Source organism: Uranotaenia lowii, chromosome 2 (assembly GCF_029784155.1).
Source record: "Uranotaenia lowii strain MFRU-FL chromosome 2, ASM2978415v1, whole genome shotgun sequence".
Lineage (NCBI taxonomy): Eukaryota > Metazoa > Arthropoda > Insecta > Diptera > Culicidae > Uranotaenia > Uranotaenia lowii.
The window spans coordinates 412,926,699-412,944,598 of record NC_073692.1 but is presented as its reverse complement, the minus strand read 5'-3'; the positions used below and the strand labels follow the sequence as shown (position 1 = coordinate 412,944,598).

General features: G+C 35.1%; 1 protein-coding gene across 1 annotated transcript in view; it reads right to left on the bottom strand.

Moving 5' to 3' along the window:
• LOC129746384 (paired mesoderm homeobox protein 2A-like) overlaps nucleotides 1-17,900 on the bottom strand; it is a 170,717-nt gene that overhangs the window by 6,810 nt on the left and 146,007 nt on the right. Inside the window, exon 3 of the mRNA XM_055740020.1 lies at nucleotides 9,222-9,513. Coding sequence (XP_055595995.1) covers nucleotides 9,222-9,513 — 292 coding nt within the window. The remainder of the gene's footprint in view (nucleotides 1-9,221; nucleotides 9,514-17,900) is intronic.

Here is a 17,900-nt window from a genome sequence, read left to right as displayed (position 1 = left end):
GTGGCTATCCCTCTCTAAAACGTCTGTCAACAGGTTGATACCACTTTATAGCCATTTATAATAATTCACTCAATCAAAACCCAAAAATTATCGGAATTATTGGCAAAGTTAAAGAAAAATCGTGTGCGATGTCAATCAGCCATCGCCTACTTCTCCCTAGTGAGGTGAAAAGGGACAGTTTCTCATTTATTGAGAAACTTGTGGACTTAGAAACTATTCAGCCAAGGAATATTTAAAGAATTTTACTGTAGTATTGGTACAGGCCGAGACGTCACAATCACGAAAAATCTGTTAATTTACTAGGAAAATTTTCTTTTTCGATGATAATTCGAAGAATCTGCTGGAAATTTGTTCACTTTGAAAACATGTTATTGTAGAAGGATTCTTGCTCCTCAAGATGGGTGCAAAAAAGTTGCATTTCCGAATAATTTTTCTTTAAAAAAGATCATTAAAGTTCGAAAAAATGGTGAATTTTTACCACTGAAATTTGCAAAACTTTAAAATTAGTTGAAAGTCTTCCATGAAAAGGTTCAAGTCAGTGCAATTTAAGCTCCTCATTACAATAAAGTAATCAAAACCTAATTTTTTTTACACAAAACTACAATATTTTATAGGCATTTTAGAAAACTGAGTTAACAATCAAAAATTGATGTCAATTGTTCTATATAAGAATTGTATATGGTAAACCGGTTGGATTAAAATCATGCTAATCAGCTGAACACTCAATATCTACCAGCTAGACTTTCTTGAAGCTGATATTTTCTTCATTTTTGCATGTTTTAGCCTCAAGGCGACATTGCATTCATTAATAAATTTAAAAAAAAACATAATGCAAACTTCAAAGGAACAAAACACTTCAGTGTGTGTGTGAAAAAGAGGCCTTGCAACAAAAACAAAATGAAATTAGAGTTCAATTTCGTTCGTTTCGTTCGTTCGTTCGTGTTTTTCTTTGAAATTCCTGCCATTCTCACATAAATTTTCGATACAATCGTTTTTGTGACGTCACAAAAAAATCCAATATGGCTCTCGACTCTACCTTATTTAAATGTTCCTTGCTGTTCGGACAAAACTTCCTCTTCGGTAACTTTAGGAGTGGACTGTATAGAGTTCTTTCCCCGAGACTGGCACAGAGTCCCCGTGGGAGGATTTTCACTTTCGATGAAGAAATCACTGGTTGTACTTTGAGACTTTTTATTCGAGTATAGGTTTCTCGCGACGGTTTGATACAAGTGAAGTGTAGTTGGAAATTATCCTGGCATTTATACGAAATCAAGGTCTTTGATTTGGCTCCAGATGGGTAAGCCAACTAAGAAGAAATCCTATAGCTGAGATTGGGGTTCTTTAAGCGTTAGACGCGACATACCGGGCCCCATGGAATAATTATTCCATAATATCGAAAAACTACAATTACAATTTCATTTGCTTCTTAATCTAGCTTTTGGAATAACAATTCAAAGAAAATATGAGATTTCAGTTCACTAGTAATTCATTCGTTGTTTGACGACGGACCATCTTCAGCGTCGTTGATTGGTAGCAGGCAGATCTTTGAGATCGGCCGGTCGTACACCGCACCAGAAGGGACCTTCACATCGACGACTCGCACTAGGTTATCAGCGCCAGGGTGCACTGCGGTGATTCGCCCGACGCTCCACTTCAGCGGCGGTAAATTGTCCTCCTTCAGTAGCACTAACTTGCCCACGACGACATTAGGTTTTTGAAAGTAATTTTTGGAGCGCTGTTGTAGTTGATTCAAGTAATCAGTAGACCAGAGCTTCCAAAACCGTTGAACTTTATGCTGCATCGTTTGCCACAGCGAGAGCCTATTGGTTGGTACATCACCCAGGTCAGGTTCCGGAATAGCCTTCAGTGCATCGCCGATTAGGAAGTGGCCAGGGGTCAGGATTTGTTGATCATCGGGATCTTCCGAGCAAGCAGTTAGCGGCCGAGAATTAAGGCATCCCTCGATTTGGCAGAGTACCGTTTGCATGGCCTCTGCGGTGATGGCGTCCAAACCCACGACTCGGCGAAGATGATGCTTGACGGCGCGTACGGCTGCTTCCCATAGCCCGCCGAAGGTCGGTGCTCTAGCGGGAATAAAGTGAAATTGAATAGAAATTTCTGCACAAAATGATGCAACCTTTCTGGTGTGTTGTTGGTCCATGAACTGGGATAGGAGTGAACGCAGTTCACGATTGGCTCCGGTGAAATTCGTGGCGTTGTCACAATACAGGCTGATGGGTAGGCCTCGGCGGCCTACAAATCGTTTTAGAGCAGCAATAAACCCGTCGGTGCTAAGATCACCTACAAGTTCGAGGTGCATCGCTTTGGTTGCCATGCACACGAAGACACAAATATATGCCTTCAGCGGGGGGAAAGGTTTTCCTCTCCTGACAGGAAGCTTTATTAGTACTGGTCCGCAGAAGTCAACACCAGTGTTGAGAAAGGCGCGAGCTGGAGTGATGCGAACCCGTGGCAATTGGCCCATTAGTTGAATTTCCACCGTTGGATTCACTCGAAAACATGTTACACAGTTGCGTACCGTCCTTCGTGCTAATCTGCGCAAATCCAGCGGCCAGAAGCGTTCTCGTATATTAGCAATCATTAAACTAGGACCAGCATGTAGTAAATCTTGGTGGGTTGATTCAACAAGTAGAATCGTCAATTTATGGTTAGAAGGAAGTATAATTTGGTGCTTCCTATCATGGGAGAGATTTGATAGATTGAGTCGGCCTCCGACTCGGAGAATACCTTGGTTGATGATTGGATTTAGTCGTCGTAATGGTGACGATCTCAAATCGGACTTCTTACCAGCTTCGACAAGAGCTAATTCACGAGGAAAACTTTGTTGTTGCGCCGATTTTACCAGTCCCATCAGCGCCGCTCGGTACTCACTAGCAAGAAGGTATGATGGAAAATCTCGATCTTGCTTTCGGCATCGTTGAGCGAACCGTCGACAAATTGCAGAAATGCGAACCAGTTTTGCGAACGAAGAATAATATTCGCATAACTCCGGGTAAGTGTCAGTTGTCACGGCGGCAAGAGATGTTTTTTGTTGTACCTTCTCCTCCAAATCTTCTGGCTTTACGTAAGACGAATCCATAACAGTGAACCGACGTGGCCAGTTCGTCGACTCCAATTTTAACCATGGTGGGCCTTCCCACCACAATGTGTTACCAGATAGTTCTTGGGGGGTAGCACCTCTCGAAATAACATCGGCTGGGTTCTCGAAACCGGCAATGTGATTCCAAGAACCACCAACAGTCAGCCGCTGCACCTCAGCGACTCGATTTGCCACGTAGATGTTGAATTTCGACGGTGGCTGATGAATCCAGTGTAACGTTATCATTGAATCAGACCAAAAAAACGCTTTAGTTGGCTGATTCAAGGAAGAAATAACATTTGTATACAGATGGCCTAACAAAACTGCTGAACATAATTCCAACCGAGGAATTGTGGATTGTTGGATAGGCGCAACTCGGGATTTAGCGGTAAGAAGGTGGGTAATGATGTTGCCGTCTTCAGTTGAGCTTCGTACGTAGATGCACGCCCCATATGCGTGCTGAGATGCGTCGCAAAATCCGTGAAGTTGGATTTCGCCTGCTCTGTTGTTAGCCAGAACACGTCGAGGAACACTGAACAAGTGTACTGTTGAAAGGTCCGACCTATATGACTCCCAGGCGCCACTCAAGTTGGGTGGGAGCGGATCATCCCAAGAAAGGTTTGCTCTCCATAACTGCTGCACAAAAATTTTTGCTTTCACGACGACAGGTCCAAGGATTCCGAGCGGATCGAATAGCTGAGCCATCTCAGAGACAACAATCTTCTTAGTGAGTTGCTGACTTTGAATGAGATCTGGTGATTTGAAGTGGAACGAATCGGATTTGGGCTGCCAGATGAGTCCAAGAGTTTTTATTGAGGGGGAGCTGTCTAAGTCGAGAAATAAACGGTCATCTCTCAAAGCTTCGGGGATACTTGCTAGGACTGCCGGGGAATTTGATGCCCATTTTCTCAACTCAAAACCTGCTGATCCCAGAATGCCCTGGACTTCTGAGCGGAGATTAATTGCTGCGTCATCTGTTTGATCCCCACTGATAAGATCATCCATATAAAAGTCGGTGCTTATTTTAGAGGCTACGTGTTTGTTAATCATTATGTGATCATATGCCAATTGCTTTAAACAGCGGGTTGAGAGATAGGGTGCACAAGCAGTGCCGTAAGTCACTGTGTTGAGAACATACGGTCTTACATTTATGTCGTTTTCATCTTTCCAATATATTTGTTGAAGATGCCGATCGGATTGATGGATCCAAATTTGTCTAAACATTTTCGTTATATCGGCAACTAGTGCCACTTCATTAAATCGGAATCTAATTACGATTGTTACTAGGGTGTCTTGTATGGTGGGGCCTACCATAAGGCAATCATTAATAGCAATACCTGTAGAGGTTCTGCTAGAGCCATCAAAAACCACCCGACATTTAGTTGTGGTGCTTGTGGGTTTAATTACGGCGTGATGAGGGAGAAAGACGGAATTGGGGTGAGATGTTTTTGCTGGTGACATATGGTTTAGCTCGATATACTCACGCATGAACTGTGAATATTGGTCTTGTAAGTTCGGATCTCTCAAGAGCCTACGCTGCATCCAGTGGTATCGTTGCAAAGCTGTTGTGGCTGAGTCGCCCAGTTGACTCAACTTCTCAGGCTTGGTGGGTAGACGAACAACAAACCGACCAAGTTCATCTCGTGTGGTGGTGTCGGAGAAAAGTTTCTCGCAGGCTAATTCCTCCTTCGAAAAGCTGCGAGCTTCAGGACAGTGCTCAATCTCCCAAAAGCGTGACAATTGGAAGTCTAGATCGTCGGTGGTGCATGTAAGGGCAACAGATGAAGAGTGAGATGAATTCGATGCTATTGGTACCGGTCCGCTCACTACCCAGCCCAATACTGTGTTTTGTAAAATAGGTCTCAATCCCTCTGAGTGGTTGGAGATGTATCGTTGTCCATCACAAAGAAGCGAGAAGAATAATTGAGCACCTATAACCATATCGATACGATGAGGTAGAGCAAAAGAGGGGTCGGCTAGGTTGAGTTCCGGTGGGATTTGCAGTTGTGATGTATCTACAACAGTAGCTGGGAGATTTCCAGTAATTTTAGGCAAAATTTGGAAAGAGAGATCACAGCGATAAGAGTGGTCGCTGGAGCAAATAGTTGCGACGGTGGAGTAACGACTTGTGACAGAGGCTCCCCCCATCCCCGAAATGTGCATCTGTGCTCTATTCTTTGTTAGTTTCAATAACTGGACAACTCGTTCCGTTATAAAATTCAGCTCCGATCCCGAATCCAATAAAGCTCGGACCTTCGTTGGTCCGATTGGGCCATAAACCAAAACGACCGCTGTTGACAGCAAAACTGTGGATCTCGTGCCCGTAGAATGTGCAGCTACCATAGCGGTTGATGTACTGGGTGTTGAATCGGGTGGGGTTGGTGACAAGTGCAGGTTAGGAGAGGTGATCGGATAGCGAGTTTTTTCTGGAGCATTTGTGGGAGAGTTGTTCTCAGATGGAGCATTTTTGGATTTTGGCGGGAAAAAAGTTGTCTTTGTTTGAGATGGCGTAGAAAGATCAGCGCGAGACGACGGGTGTAGGTACGTGTGATGTCTATCCCCACATTTTCGGCAATTTTTGGATTGGCACTCTCGACTCATGTGAGAAGTGGCCAAGCAGTTCCAACAAAGTTTATTTTTGCGAACGACATCATGCTTCTGTTCCAAGGTCATAACTTTAAACGCTTCGCAATCGTAAATTTTGTGCTGCAGATTGCAAACGACGCAAGTTTTTTTGGAAGAATAGGATGCTGACACAGCAGAATGGGAAGAAGAGTATCGGGGTTTGTCTTTGCTAGTGTTGATCACAGTAGATCCACCTTTCAGGGAAAGTAACATTCGGGCTTGTTCTTGTAGGAATTCAATTAGGTCGACGTACGATGGAGATTCTACTTCACCAGCAGTTTTACGTTCCCATTCCCTCAGCGTGTTGCTATCTAGACGACTGCAAACTAGATGCACTAAAAGTGAATTCCATTCCCCAGTATTTTCTCCCAACGTGTTTAGGATCTTGACGTGGCGCTCGAAATGATCCACAATTGAAAGGATCGCAGATGATGATTCCCTTTTTACCGACTCCATAGAAAAAAGAGCCGCGATATGATTTTTTATTAACAGGCGTTTATTATCGAATCTAGACACGAGTAGATTCCATGCGATATCGTAATTTTTCTCGGTTACACTGATCGTATCGAGGAGTTTTTTGACCGGTTCTTTCAAGGCGGCCAACAAATAATGAAACTTATCCACTGAGGCGAGGTTCTTCTTATCGTGGATGAGGTTCTTATACGAGTCGCGAAACGGAATCCAATTTTCCATATCGCCATCGAACGTAGGCAAATCTAGCTTGGGGAGTCTAACCATCGACATGCTGGACTGTGGAGACTTGACAGTTTCTTCTTCTTCGGGTGGAGATGCTTTTCGAAGAATAAGCGCATCTTGGATGTGATAGAAAAGTTCTTCTATATCTTCCCTATCTTTCGAGAAATTCACGTTAGACTCAGCCCCTGTGAACAACTCAGCTTGAACAGAAGTTTCGTTGTACTTATTGAATAGATAACCAAGCCGTTCTATTCGAGAGTCTATTTTCACAAAATCACTACTTGCATTATAGGATTTCACAAATTGCTGGATTTTATGGATTGATTTTTTACATGTGCTGAGCAATATAGCCGTCTGTTGCATTTTGTGCTCAGTCATTGTATCACACGCAGCAGAGAACCAGCTTCAACTAATTAGATTGATTTTTATTTTCGCTCGTAAATGCACTCGACCAATGCCCTTGACTTAGCACAATGACCCAGAGCCCTCAGAGCTGGCACCAGGTTTGCTTTTCACACTGACGTGTACACTGTGTGGGTTTTTTTTTTTTTGGATCCCGAAAACCTTTACAGTTCACTTTTAATTGTTTGTGCACTAAACAGTTCAAGCACTTAAATTTAATCCAGATTTTTGGAGTTCATATGAAAACCGGACAGCGGTCTTCTCACTTCACAATTGTTCTTCACGTTTTCACGAAATTTTGCAACAGTCGTGTTGCGATCGAATTTCACTGTAGCAACGTTCGAGTTGCTATTGAATCTTCGCGCCGAAACCAACAACCAGCAGATCTTCGATAGATCGAAACTTTATCCGGATCGCAAGGTCCAAAAAGATGTTCGGACAAAACTTCCTCTTCGGTAACTTTAGGAGTGGACTGTATAGAGTTCTTTCCCCGAGACTGGCACAGAGTCCCCGTGGGAGGATTTTCACTTTCGATGAAGAAATCACTGGTTGTACTTTGAGACTTTTTATTCGAGTATAGGTTTCTCGCGACGGTTTGATACAAGTGAAGTGTAGTTGGAAATTATCCTGGCATTTATACGAAATCAAGGTCTTTGATTTGGCTCCAGATGGGTAAGCCAACTAAGAAGAAATCCTATAGCTGAGATTGGGGTTCTTTAAGCGTTAGACGCGACACTTGCTATTCAGCAATAAAATGCGTTCATTTGATCTTCCAACTTATAAAACGCAAATCACTTTTTTCCTTTGCAAATAACTTTTTTTGTTTTAATTTTTTGAATCCGACAATTATATTCGGAGAAAAGTGCCAAACTCCAGGGGCAAAAGTATTATATAAAAAGTATATATAAAAGAAACTTTCACTCAGATTAATCTCTTTCTTCTATGGTGACCGTCAAAACTTGGTTTAGCGAATTTAGTATCCATGGGTTCATGTTGATTTTCGAAGGGGCACTTCCAACGACAGTGTTGCAAATTATCTGTTAACATATTTCCTAAAGCTAACTGTTTTAAAAATTTTGTTTCTCATGAATTCCTTAGAATAACTTCATAAAATGACTTGAATAGCATACATATTCAGAAACATAGTGCTGAAAAAGAGGATTCCAATCCACCATCCCACCTGAATCGCTAGCTCTCTACCGGAGGACAAATACTGAATAATAGATGGAATGGTTTTAATCAGGAAAATTGCACACGGTTACATCGTTCATTTGTTCAAATTAGCGTCAACTTACAACTGCTACCAAGACTAGAGTCGGTTCGAGTCGAATCGAGAAAGTGTCGCACACCAGTCGCTTCACTTACGTTTTGTTATTCCACCTTTTTCCCTACTTGACACCGACTTCAGAAGTTTAGTCGGGCATTCTTGGAAAAATTTACGTTGCCATTGCAAAATTTTATCCTGTCATCTGAAAACTGACCTTGAGAAGCAAGACAAAATTTAAGTGCCCCAGACAAAAACAAACTCCACATCGCGCTCTGCCATTAATCGGTCTGCCAAATTTTTCCCTCAAAAGTACACATAAAATTTGCAAAATATATGAATGCTCTTAGTTGAATGGGAGAGCGAAAAAAAACAACGAAGAAAAGTAGAACAACAACAAATGTTTCTCCACTCTTGATTTGTTTGTTGGCTCTCATTTGCTGCTGTTTCATCCCCCCTTTCCACGACGGGTCGTTATTCCAAAAATAAAAAGGAAAATCCACCCCTCTTCATCCCGCGACCATCAATTTTGAAAACGGCAAACCGGGAAAATGAAAAGAAAATACTTCTGCTCTAGTTTGTATGCTTTTTCTTGTTTTTTTTTCCCTTAGAGGGAAAGGAGGATTTTCCCCCAAGTTCCATTTCATTCCCAGTTTTCCTCCCACCAAAGACTTTTCTCTTGCTTCGAATCGCTTGGCGGCATCTTTACGTTGTCGTTGTTGGAAAAACAACCGAAAACATTTGTCTCGTTCGTTTGCTTTTGCGCGAGTCTTTTTTCTGTTTGCTTGCTCCCATTTCACTTCCCAACCATTTCGTTGTCTTAATCTTAGCCGATGTTTAATGAAAAATTTACGAAGTTTAGCCAATGTGAGAAGAGAGCTGCCAGCAGAAAGGAGAAAAAAAATACAAAAAAGCTTTACGATCTGCTGCCAAATGGGACCCTTCGATGGCGATGTGTTCAATGGAATGTGAAATTGAAATTAGCTCACAGTTTAAAATGGGAAATCTTCTTCAATTCTTGAATTCCATGAAAAAAATATTTTAAATTTGAATTGTCCAAGTTTTAGGTTCTGTACCACATAACAACTTTAAACAACCGATACATTTCCCCACAAAATCCCCCCAAAAACCTACCATTAAGCGGTTTGATGTCTCCATTCGATTGGTGGGAGGAAGCGCTCGAATTCGGGGTGGTGGAAACCGTCGAAAGCGGCGAACCCGGCTTGATGTCCTTCGGTGTCGTACTTCCGGTTCCGTTGCTGCTCGATTTCTGCTCACTTTTTACCGAATCCACGCCGCTGCCGTTGTTGTTATTGTTGTTGTTATTATTGTTACTGGCGCTGCTGTTATTGTTATTGCTCGAAACTTTCTGCTGCGCGATGCGTTCCTGCTTCCGGAATTTGGCCCGCCGATTCTGGAACCAAACCTGTGAAAAAAAAAAGAAAAGGAAACGAGAAGTGAGTTTTAATGAGAAACAATCGGAAAGTTTTTTTGACTTAGGCAAAGATTCATTCAGAGCAACGGGAGCATCGTCTTGAATTTCTGTAGGTATGGCAAAAATTACGATCAATTTTTGACAGAAAATTCAAAAAAAATTCCACTTAGGTTTGCGACGACAATTATTAGGTAAAGTTTTTTTTCCAAATGAACAAGGTGTTGTTTTACTGAAAAGGATAACATGTGTCGACATATTAATTGGTATCGTAACCATTTCTATTTATTTAACGACAAACCTTAGTTATCTTCAAGATTCTTCCTTCATATGCGTGATGGTGGCTTTTTTAGAAGATTTATATCTTAATCATTGAGTTCCAACTTGGCAATCTTCACACTATTCTGTGATGATATTAAATATGAGCAAAATAATCGTCTGTGCAGCTGGGAAAAACAATGTCTGGGTAGTGAAAATGACGACAACTTTGACAAAAGTTGTGAAAAAAAGGGAAAGTCAAATGACTTTTTTGGGTAGGGAAATTTCCCTGCTACGCTTAAGGATTGAGGATTTCAGCTTGTCTAAGAAAATTTGTGATGGGACTGGTTCTCAACAATGTTTGAAACCGAAACTCGCAAACCCTTAATTTAAGTAAGCGATAGAATTTTGTGGCTAATTTCTAAAAAAACAAGAATAACAAAAATGACAAAAATATCAAAGATTACAATACCAAAAATTACAACCATTACAAAAAGTCAAAAAATACAAAAATTACAAAAATTATAAACATAACAAAAGTTACAAAAACTTGCAAAAATTTAAAAAAATCACCAAAATTACAAAAATGATAAAATAAACAGAATTTTACAAAAATTACAAAAATTACAAAAATGACAAAAAATACAAAAATGACAAGAATTATAAAAAATTACTATAGTTACAAAAATTACAAAAATTACAAAAATTACAAAAATGACAAAAATGACAAAAATTACAAAAATTACAAAAATTACAAAAATTACAAAAATTACAAAAATTACAAAAATTACAAAAATGACAAAAATTACAAAAATAACAAAAATTACAAAAATAACAAAAGTTACAAAAATAACTAAAGTAACAAAAATAACAAAATTGTGAAAAAATTACAAAAAATACAAAAATTAGAATAATTACAAAAATAACAAAATTTAAAAAAATTACAAAAAAACCAATAATTACAAAAAATAAAAAAATTACAAAATTCAAAAAGGAACAAAAATTACAAAAATTACAAAAATTACAAAAATTAAAAAATTACAAAAATCACAAAAATGACAAAAATGACAAAAATGACAAAAATGACAAAAATGACAAAAATGACAAAAATGACAAAAATGACAAAAATGACAAAAATGACAAAAATGACAAAAATGACAAAAATGACAAAAATGACAAAAATGACAAAAATGACAAAAATGACAAAAATGACAAAAATGACAAAAATGACAAAAATGACAAAAATGACAAAAATGACAAAAATGACAAAAATGACAAAAATGACAAAAATGACAAAAATGACAAAAATGACAAAAATGACAAAAATGACAAAAATGACAAAAATGACAAAAATGACAAAAATGACAAAAATGACAAAAATGACAAAAATGACAAAAATGACAAAAATGACAAAAATGACAAAAATGACAAAAATGACAAAAATGACAAAAATGACAAAAATGACAAAAATGACAAAAATGACAAAAATGACAAAAATGACAAAAATGACAAAAATGACAAAAATGACAAAAATGACAAAAATGACAAAAATGACAAAAATGACAAAAATGACAAAAATGACAAAAATGACAAAAATGACAAAAATGACAAAAATGACAAAAATGACAAAAATGACAAAAATGACAAAAATGACAAAAATGACAAAAATGACAAAAATGACAAAAATGACAAAAATGACAAAAATGACAAAAATGACAAAAATGACAAAAATGACAAAAATGACAAAAATGACAAAAATGACAAAAATGACAAAAATGACAAAAATGACAAAAATGACAAAAATGACAAAAATGACAAAAATGACAAAAATGACAAAAATGACAAAAATGACAAAAATGACAAAAATGACAAAAATGACAAAAATGACAAAAATGACAAAAATGATAAAAATGATAAAAATGACAAAAATGACAAAAATGACAAAAATGACAAAAATGACAAAAATGACAAAAATGACAAAAATGACAAAAATGACAAAAATGACAAAAATGACAAAAATGGCAAAAATGACAAAAATGACAAAAATGACAAAAATGACAAAAATGACAAAAATGACAAAAATGACAAAAATGACAAAAATGACAAAAATGACAAAAATGACAAAAATGACAAAAATGACAAAAATGACAAAAATGACAAAAATGACAAAAATGACAAAAATGACAAAAATGACAAAAATGAAAAATGACAAAAATGACAAAAATGACAAAAATGACAAAAATGACAAAAATGACAAAAATGACAAAAATGACAAAAATGACAAAAATGACAAAAATGACAAAAATGACAAAAATGACAAAAATGACAAAAATGACAAAAATGACAAAAATGACAAAAATGACAAAAATGACAAAAATGACAAAAATGACAAAAATGACAAAAATGACAAAAATGACAAAAAATGACAAAAATGACAAAAATGACAAAAATGACAAAAAATGACAAAAATGACAAAAATGACAAAAATGACAAAAATGACAAAATGACAAAAATGACAAAAATGACAAAAATGACAAAAATGACAAAAATGACAAAAATGACAAAAATGACAAAAATGACAAAAATTGACAAAAATGACAAAAATGACAAAAATGACAAAAATGACAAAAATGACAAAAATGACAAAAATGACAAAAATGACAAAAATGACAAAAATGACAAAAATGACAAAAATGACAAAAATGACAAAAATGACAAAAATGACAAAAATGACAAAAATGACAAAAATGACAAAATGACAAAAATGACAAAAATGACAAAAATGACAAAATGACAAAAATGACAAAAATGACAAAAATGACAAAAATGACAAAAATGACAAAAATGACAAAAATGACAAAATGACAAAAATGACAAAATGACAAAATAAAATGACAAAAATGACAAAAATGACAAAAATGACAAAAATGACAAAAATGACAAAAATGACAAAAATGACAAAAATGACAAAAATGACAAAAATGGCAAAATGACCAAAATGACAAAAATGACAAAAATGATAAAAATGATTAAAATGATAAAAATGATAAAAATGGTAAAAATGATAAAAATGATAAAATTATAAAAATGATAAAAATTATAAAAATGACAAAAATGACAAAAATGACAAAAATGACAAAAATGACAAAAATGACAAAAATGACAAAAATGACAAAAATGACAAAAATGACAAAAATGACAAAAATGACAAAAATGACAAAAATGACAAAAATGACAAAAATGACAAAAATGACAAAAATGACAAAAATGACAAAAATGACAAAAATGACAAAAATGACAAAAATGACAAAAATGACAAAAATGACAAAAATGACAAAAATGACAAAAAATGACAAAAATGACAAAAATGACAAAAATGACAAAAATGACAAAAATGACAAAAATGACAAAAATGACAAAAATGACAAAAATGACAAAAATGACAAAAATGACAAAAATGGCAAAAATGACCAAAATGACAAAAATGACAAAAATGATAAAAATGATAAAATGATAAAAATGATAAAAATGTAAAAATGATAAAAATGATAAAAATTATAAAAATGATAAAAATTATAAAAATGACAAAAATGACAAAAAATGACAAAAATGACAAAAATGACAAAAATGACAAAAATGACAAAAATGACAAAAATGACAAAAATGACAAAAATGACAAAAAATGACAAAAATGACAAAAATGACAAAAATGACAAAAATGACAAAAATGACAAAAATGACAAAAATGACAAAAATGACAAAAATGACAAAAATGACAAAAATGACAAAAATGACAAAAATGACAAAAATGACAAAAATGACAAAAATGACAAAATGACAAAAATGACAAAAATGACAAAAATGACAAAAATGACAAAAATGACAAAAATGACAAAAATGACAAAAATGACAAAAATGACAAAAATGACAAAAATGACAAAAATGACAAAAATGACAAAAATGACAAAAATGACAAAAATGACAAAAATGACAAAAATGACAAAAATGACAAAAATGACAAAAATGACAAAAATGACAAAAATGACAAAAATGACAAAAATGAAAAAAATGACAAAAATGACAAAAATGACAAAAATGACAAAAATGACAAAAATGACAAAAATGACAAAAATGACAAAAATGACAAAAATGACAAAAATGACAAAAATGACAAAAATGACAAAAATGACAAAAATGACAAAAATGACAAAAATGACAAAAATGACAAAAATGACAAAAATGACAAAAATGACAAAAATGACAAAAATGACAAAAATGACAAAAATGACAAAAATGACAAAAATGACAAAAATGACAAAAATGACAAAAAATGACAAAAATGACAAAAATGACAAAAATGACAAAAATGACAAAAATGACAAAAATGACAAAAATGACAAAAATGACAAAAATGACAAAAATGACAAAAATGACAAAAATGACAAAAATGACAAAAATGACAAAAATGACAAAAATGACAAAAATGACAAAAATGACAAAAATGACAAAAATGACAAAAATGACAAAAATGACAAAAATGACAAAAATGACAAAAATGACAAAAATGACAAAAATGACAAAAATGACAAAAATGACAAAAATGACAAAAATGACAAAAATGACAAAAATGACAAAAATGACAAAAAATGACAAAAATGACAAAAATGACAAAAATGACAAAAATGACAAAAATGACAAAAATGACAAAAATGACAAAAATGACAAAAATGACAAAAATGACAAAAATGACAAAAATGACAAAAATGACAAAAATGACAAAAATGACAAAAATGACAAAAATGACAAAAATGACAAAAATGACAAAAATGACAAAAATGACAAAAATGACAAAAATGACAAAAATGACAAAAATGACAAAAATGACAAAAATGACAAAAATGACAAAAATGACAAAAATGACAAAAATGACAAAAATGACAAAAATGACAAAAATGACAAAAATGACAAAAATGACAAAAATGACAAAAATGACAAAAATGACAAAAATGACAAAAATGACAAAAATGACAAAAATGACAAAAATGACAAAAATGACAAAAATGACAAAAATGACAAAAATGACAAAAATGACAAAAATGACAAAAATGACAAAAATGACAAAAATGACAAAAATGACAAAAATGACAAAAATGACAAAAATGACAAAAATGACAAAAATGACAAAAATGACAAAAATGACAAAAATGACAAAAATGACAAAAATGACAAAAATGACAAAAATGACAAAAATGACAAAAATGACAAAAATGACAAAAATGACAAAAATGACAAAAATGACAAAAATGACAAAAATGACAAAAATGACAAAAATGACAAAAATGACAAAAATGACAAAAATGACAAAAATGACAAAAGTGACAAAAATGACAAAAATGACAAAAATGACAAAAATGACAAAAATGACAAAAATGACAAAAATGACAAAAATGACAAAAATGACAAAAATGACAAAAATGACAAAAATGGCAAAAATGACCAAAATGACAAAAATGACAAAAATGATAAAAATGATTAAAATGATAAAAATGATAAAAATGATAAAAATGGTAAAAATGATAAAAATGATAAAAATTATAAAAATGATAAAAATTATAAAAATGACAAAAATGACAAAAATGACAAAAATGACAAAAATGACAAAAATGACAAAAATGACAAAAATGACAAAAATGACAAAAAATGACAAAAATGACAACTATAATCTATTTATTTATTTTTTATTCAGAACCAACTAAAAGTAACCTAGTCAAAGTATATAATGAGAAACTAGAATAAATTACCTACACAATTATCATCAAAATCCGTCAACATTCACGGCCACGGGAACTAAAATCCCCTTGAAATGGACATTTTTTGAACAGCTTTGGAATATCCTGTTGTTATTCAGTTAAAAAAGGAAAGAATAGTCCGTCTTTGATTACTTGCAAAAAAATATTTGTAAATAAAACCTTGCAACTGAAGGTTACAGTCAAGTGAACAGTTCATTATAAACTTGACTCTCCTAATTGTTTCCAATCAAGTTGTTTAATTTTCCTCGGTTGACTTCAGCCATTCTTCAAATAGGACCTCCAGTGGCAACAGTAACAAGAATATTTCAACCGGAAGAAGCTTGGCAAATGAAAAATCATTGGCGTTACATTTGTCAAATGACAACGACGTCTCCCCACCTTTAACCGTCGACTGTGTTTCGTCTTTCCGTTCTCAGTTGAAGGCACTTTGTTGCCATGACAATATATCCACCTAATATAGGAAAGTTCGGTTCTATATTTTCCTCTCATTCGACTGCGATGGTATTATTTGCCTTGTCAAAATAAAACAAAATCAAACAACACCCCTCGCCGGTCCTGACCTCGACGTTGTCGTCGTCGAGCACCTGTCAAAAATAATTCCGCCACCGGGAAAAAACTCCCACCCACCCGCCAACCCACATGCCAATCCGCGATTTCGGAATCCCTCTCAAAGGGCCGAAAACTTGCGTGTGTGTTTGGTCCGCCTGAATGTATGTATTCACGAGTGATTTTCGTGACTATGTTTGCTTGCCTTCCGTTGTTGACACTTTAAAGCTACCGACTGTCATTTGTGCTTTATTTGAACTTCTAAATGAAGCTACTCATTCTTTTTTTGTGTTTTTTTGTGCTATTCATAAGAGTGTGTTTATATATGAACCTTAGCCTCCATATTTGGTCGTTGCTGATTTGTTGGACGAAAGCGGGATCAGGAAAGGGGAACTGAAGCGTTCATTGATTGTTTTACAATTTTCTTCGTGATTTTCGCCCTGCAAATCACGAGCAGCTGCGGGGGATTGGCCAGTTCTTCCGAGTTTATTCCGAAATGACCGCCGTCGTCCCGTCGAAGTTCTGCACCGGACAGAGATCCATCCCTGGACGGACAACTTGACCCGAATTCAAGACTGAATTTTAATGCAATTAGCCAACGGCAGCAAACGACAGTCGTTTGTTTTAGCTGTCACACTGCAAACCGATATTGTGTTCAGCTTTTCTTAGAGTGGTCATCTCTCATTCCTCGAGGCAAGTTTTCTTCTGTTTTCATTCCCCCGTCTCATCGCTTCAAATCAACAATACGGATTGACTTCGAGAAAGAAAAACTTTTTCCTTGCCAAAAAACCACTTCTTAACGAATGAAGATGGCCATTTTAAACAACTGTCAAAGTTTTGTGAAAAACCTCCTTCTCCACTTTTCTCCTATCTTGTTCACAATCATTCTCCGTTGACACAACATACGCAAGATGCCACAGGAAAAAAACGACTTTTTCAGTTTTGTGAAGGCGTTCGTCTTCCTGGAAGAAATACAACCAAACTTATTCCACAGTATTTGTCTGATGAACTGAATACTAGCAAATATCCCAAATTACTACTAGTTTATTCCTAAGATGTTTGAATCCTAACTTGGCTTTGAAACATATATTCTCTTAAACAGAACCGAAATCAAAACACCCAAATCAACAGCCGGGCACTGTTATCCTCCATACACAAAAAAAACGCATAAAAGTAACCCAAAAAAAAAAGAAAACATCGAAGCGGAAACGACTCTTCGGCGAAGACAATCTTCTCCGAATAACAAAAGCCGAAGGAGTTGTTTTCTGTTTAACTTTCCTAATTTATTATTGAATTAGGGAATGATTAAAATAAACAATTCATTTCCAGAATCCTGGACAGGCAAACGGACGGACGGGAAGGCAAACATGCTCAGACGACTCCGACGCTGCCGATGGTGATTTTTTGTTGATTTCAGAAAAGGAAAAAACCAATTGAAAGACAAATTTTGTTCTACGAAAAACTCAAAAGATATGAAATTTTTCGAACATTTTTTTAAGAAAATTGCATAACTACAGGGGCTAAGAAAATTGACTTTCAATACTTTTTCGATTGTAGTTTTTACACAGTTCTATCAATTTCCCCTTAATTTTGAAACATATTAACACTGACCCATAGCTACATTGTTATGTAGTTTTTGTTAAAATTTTCCCACAAATAAAAGAGATATTATAACTTTCATGAAAACTGAAAATTGTGCATATGTTTCGATTTGTTGTCGTATTTTCTCAACCCCGCCTTTAAACTAGTCGGGGTTTATGTTTCATC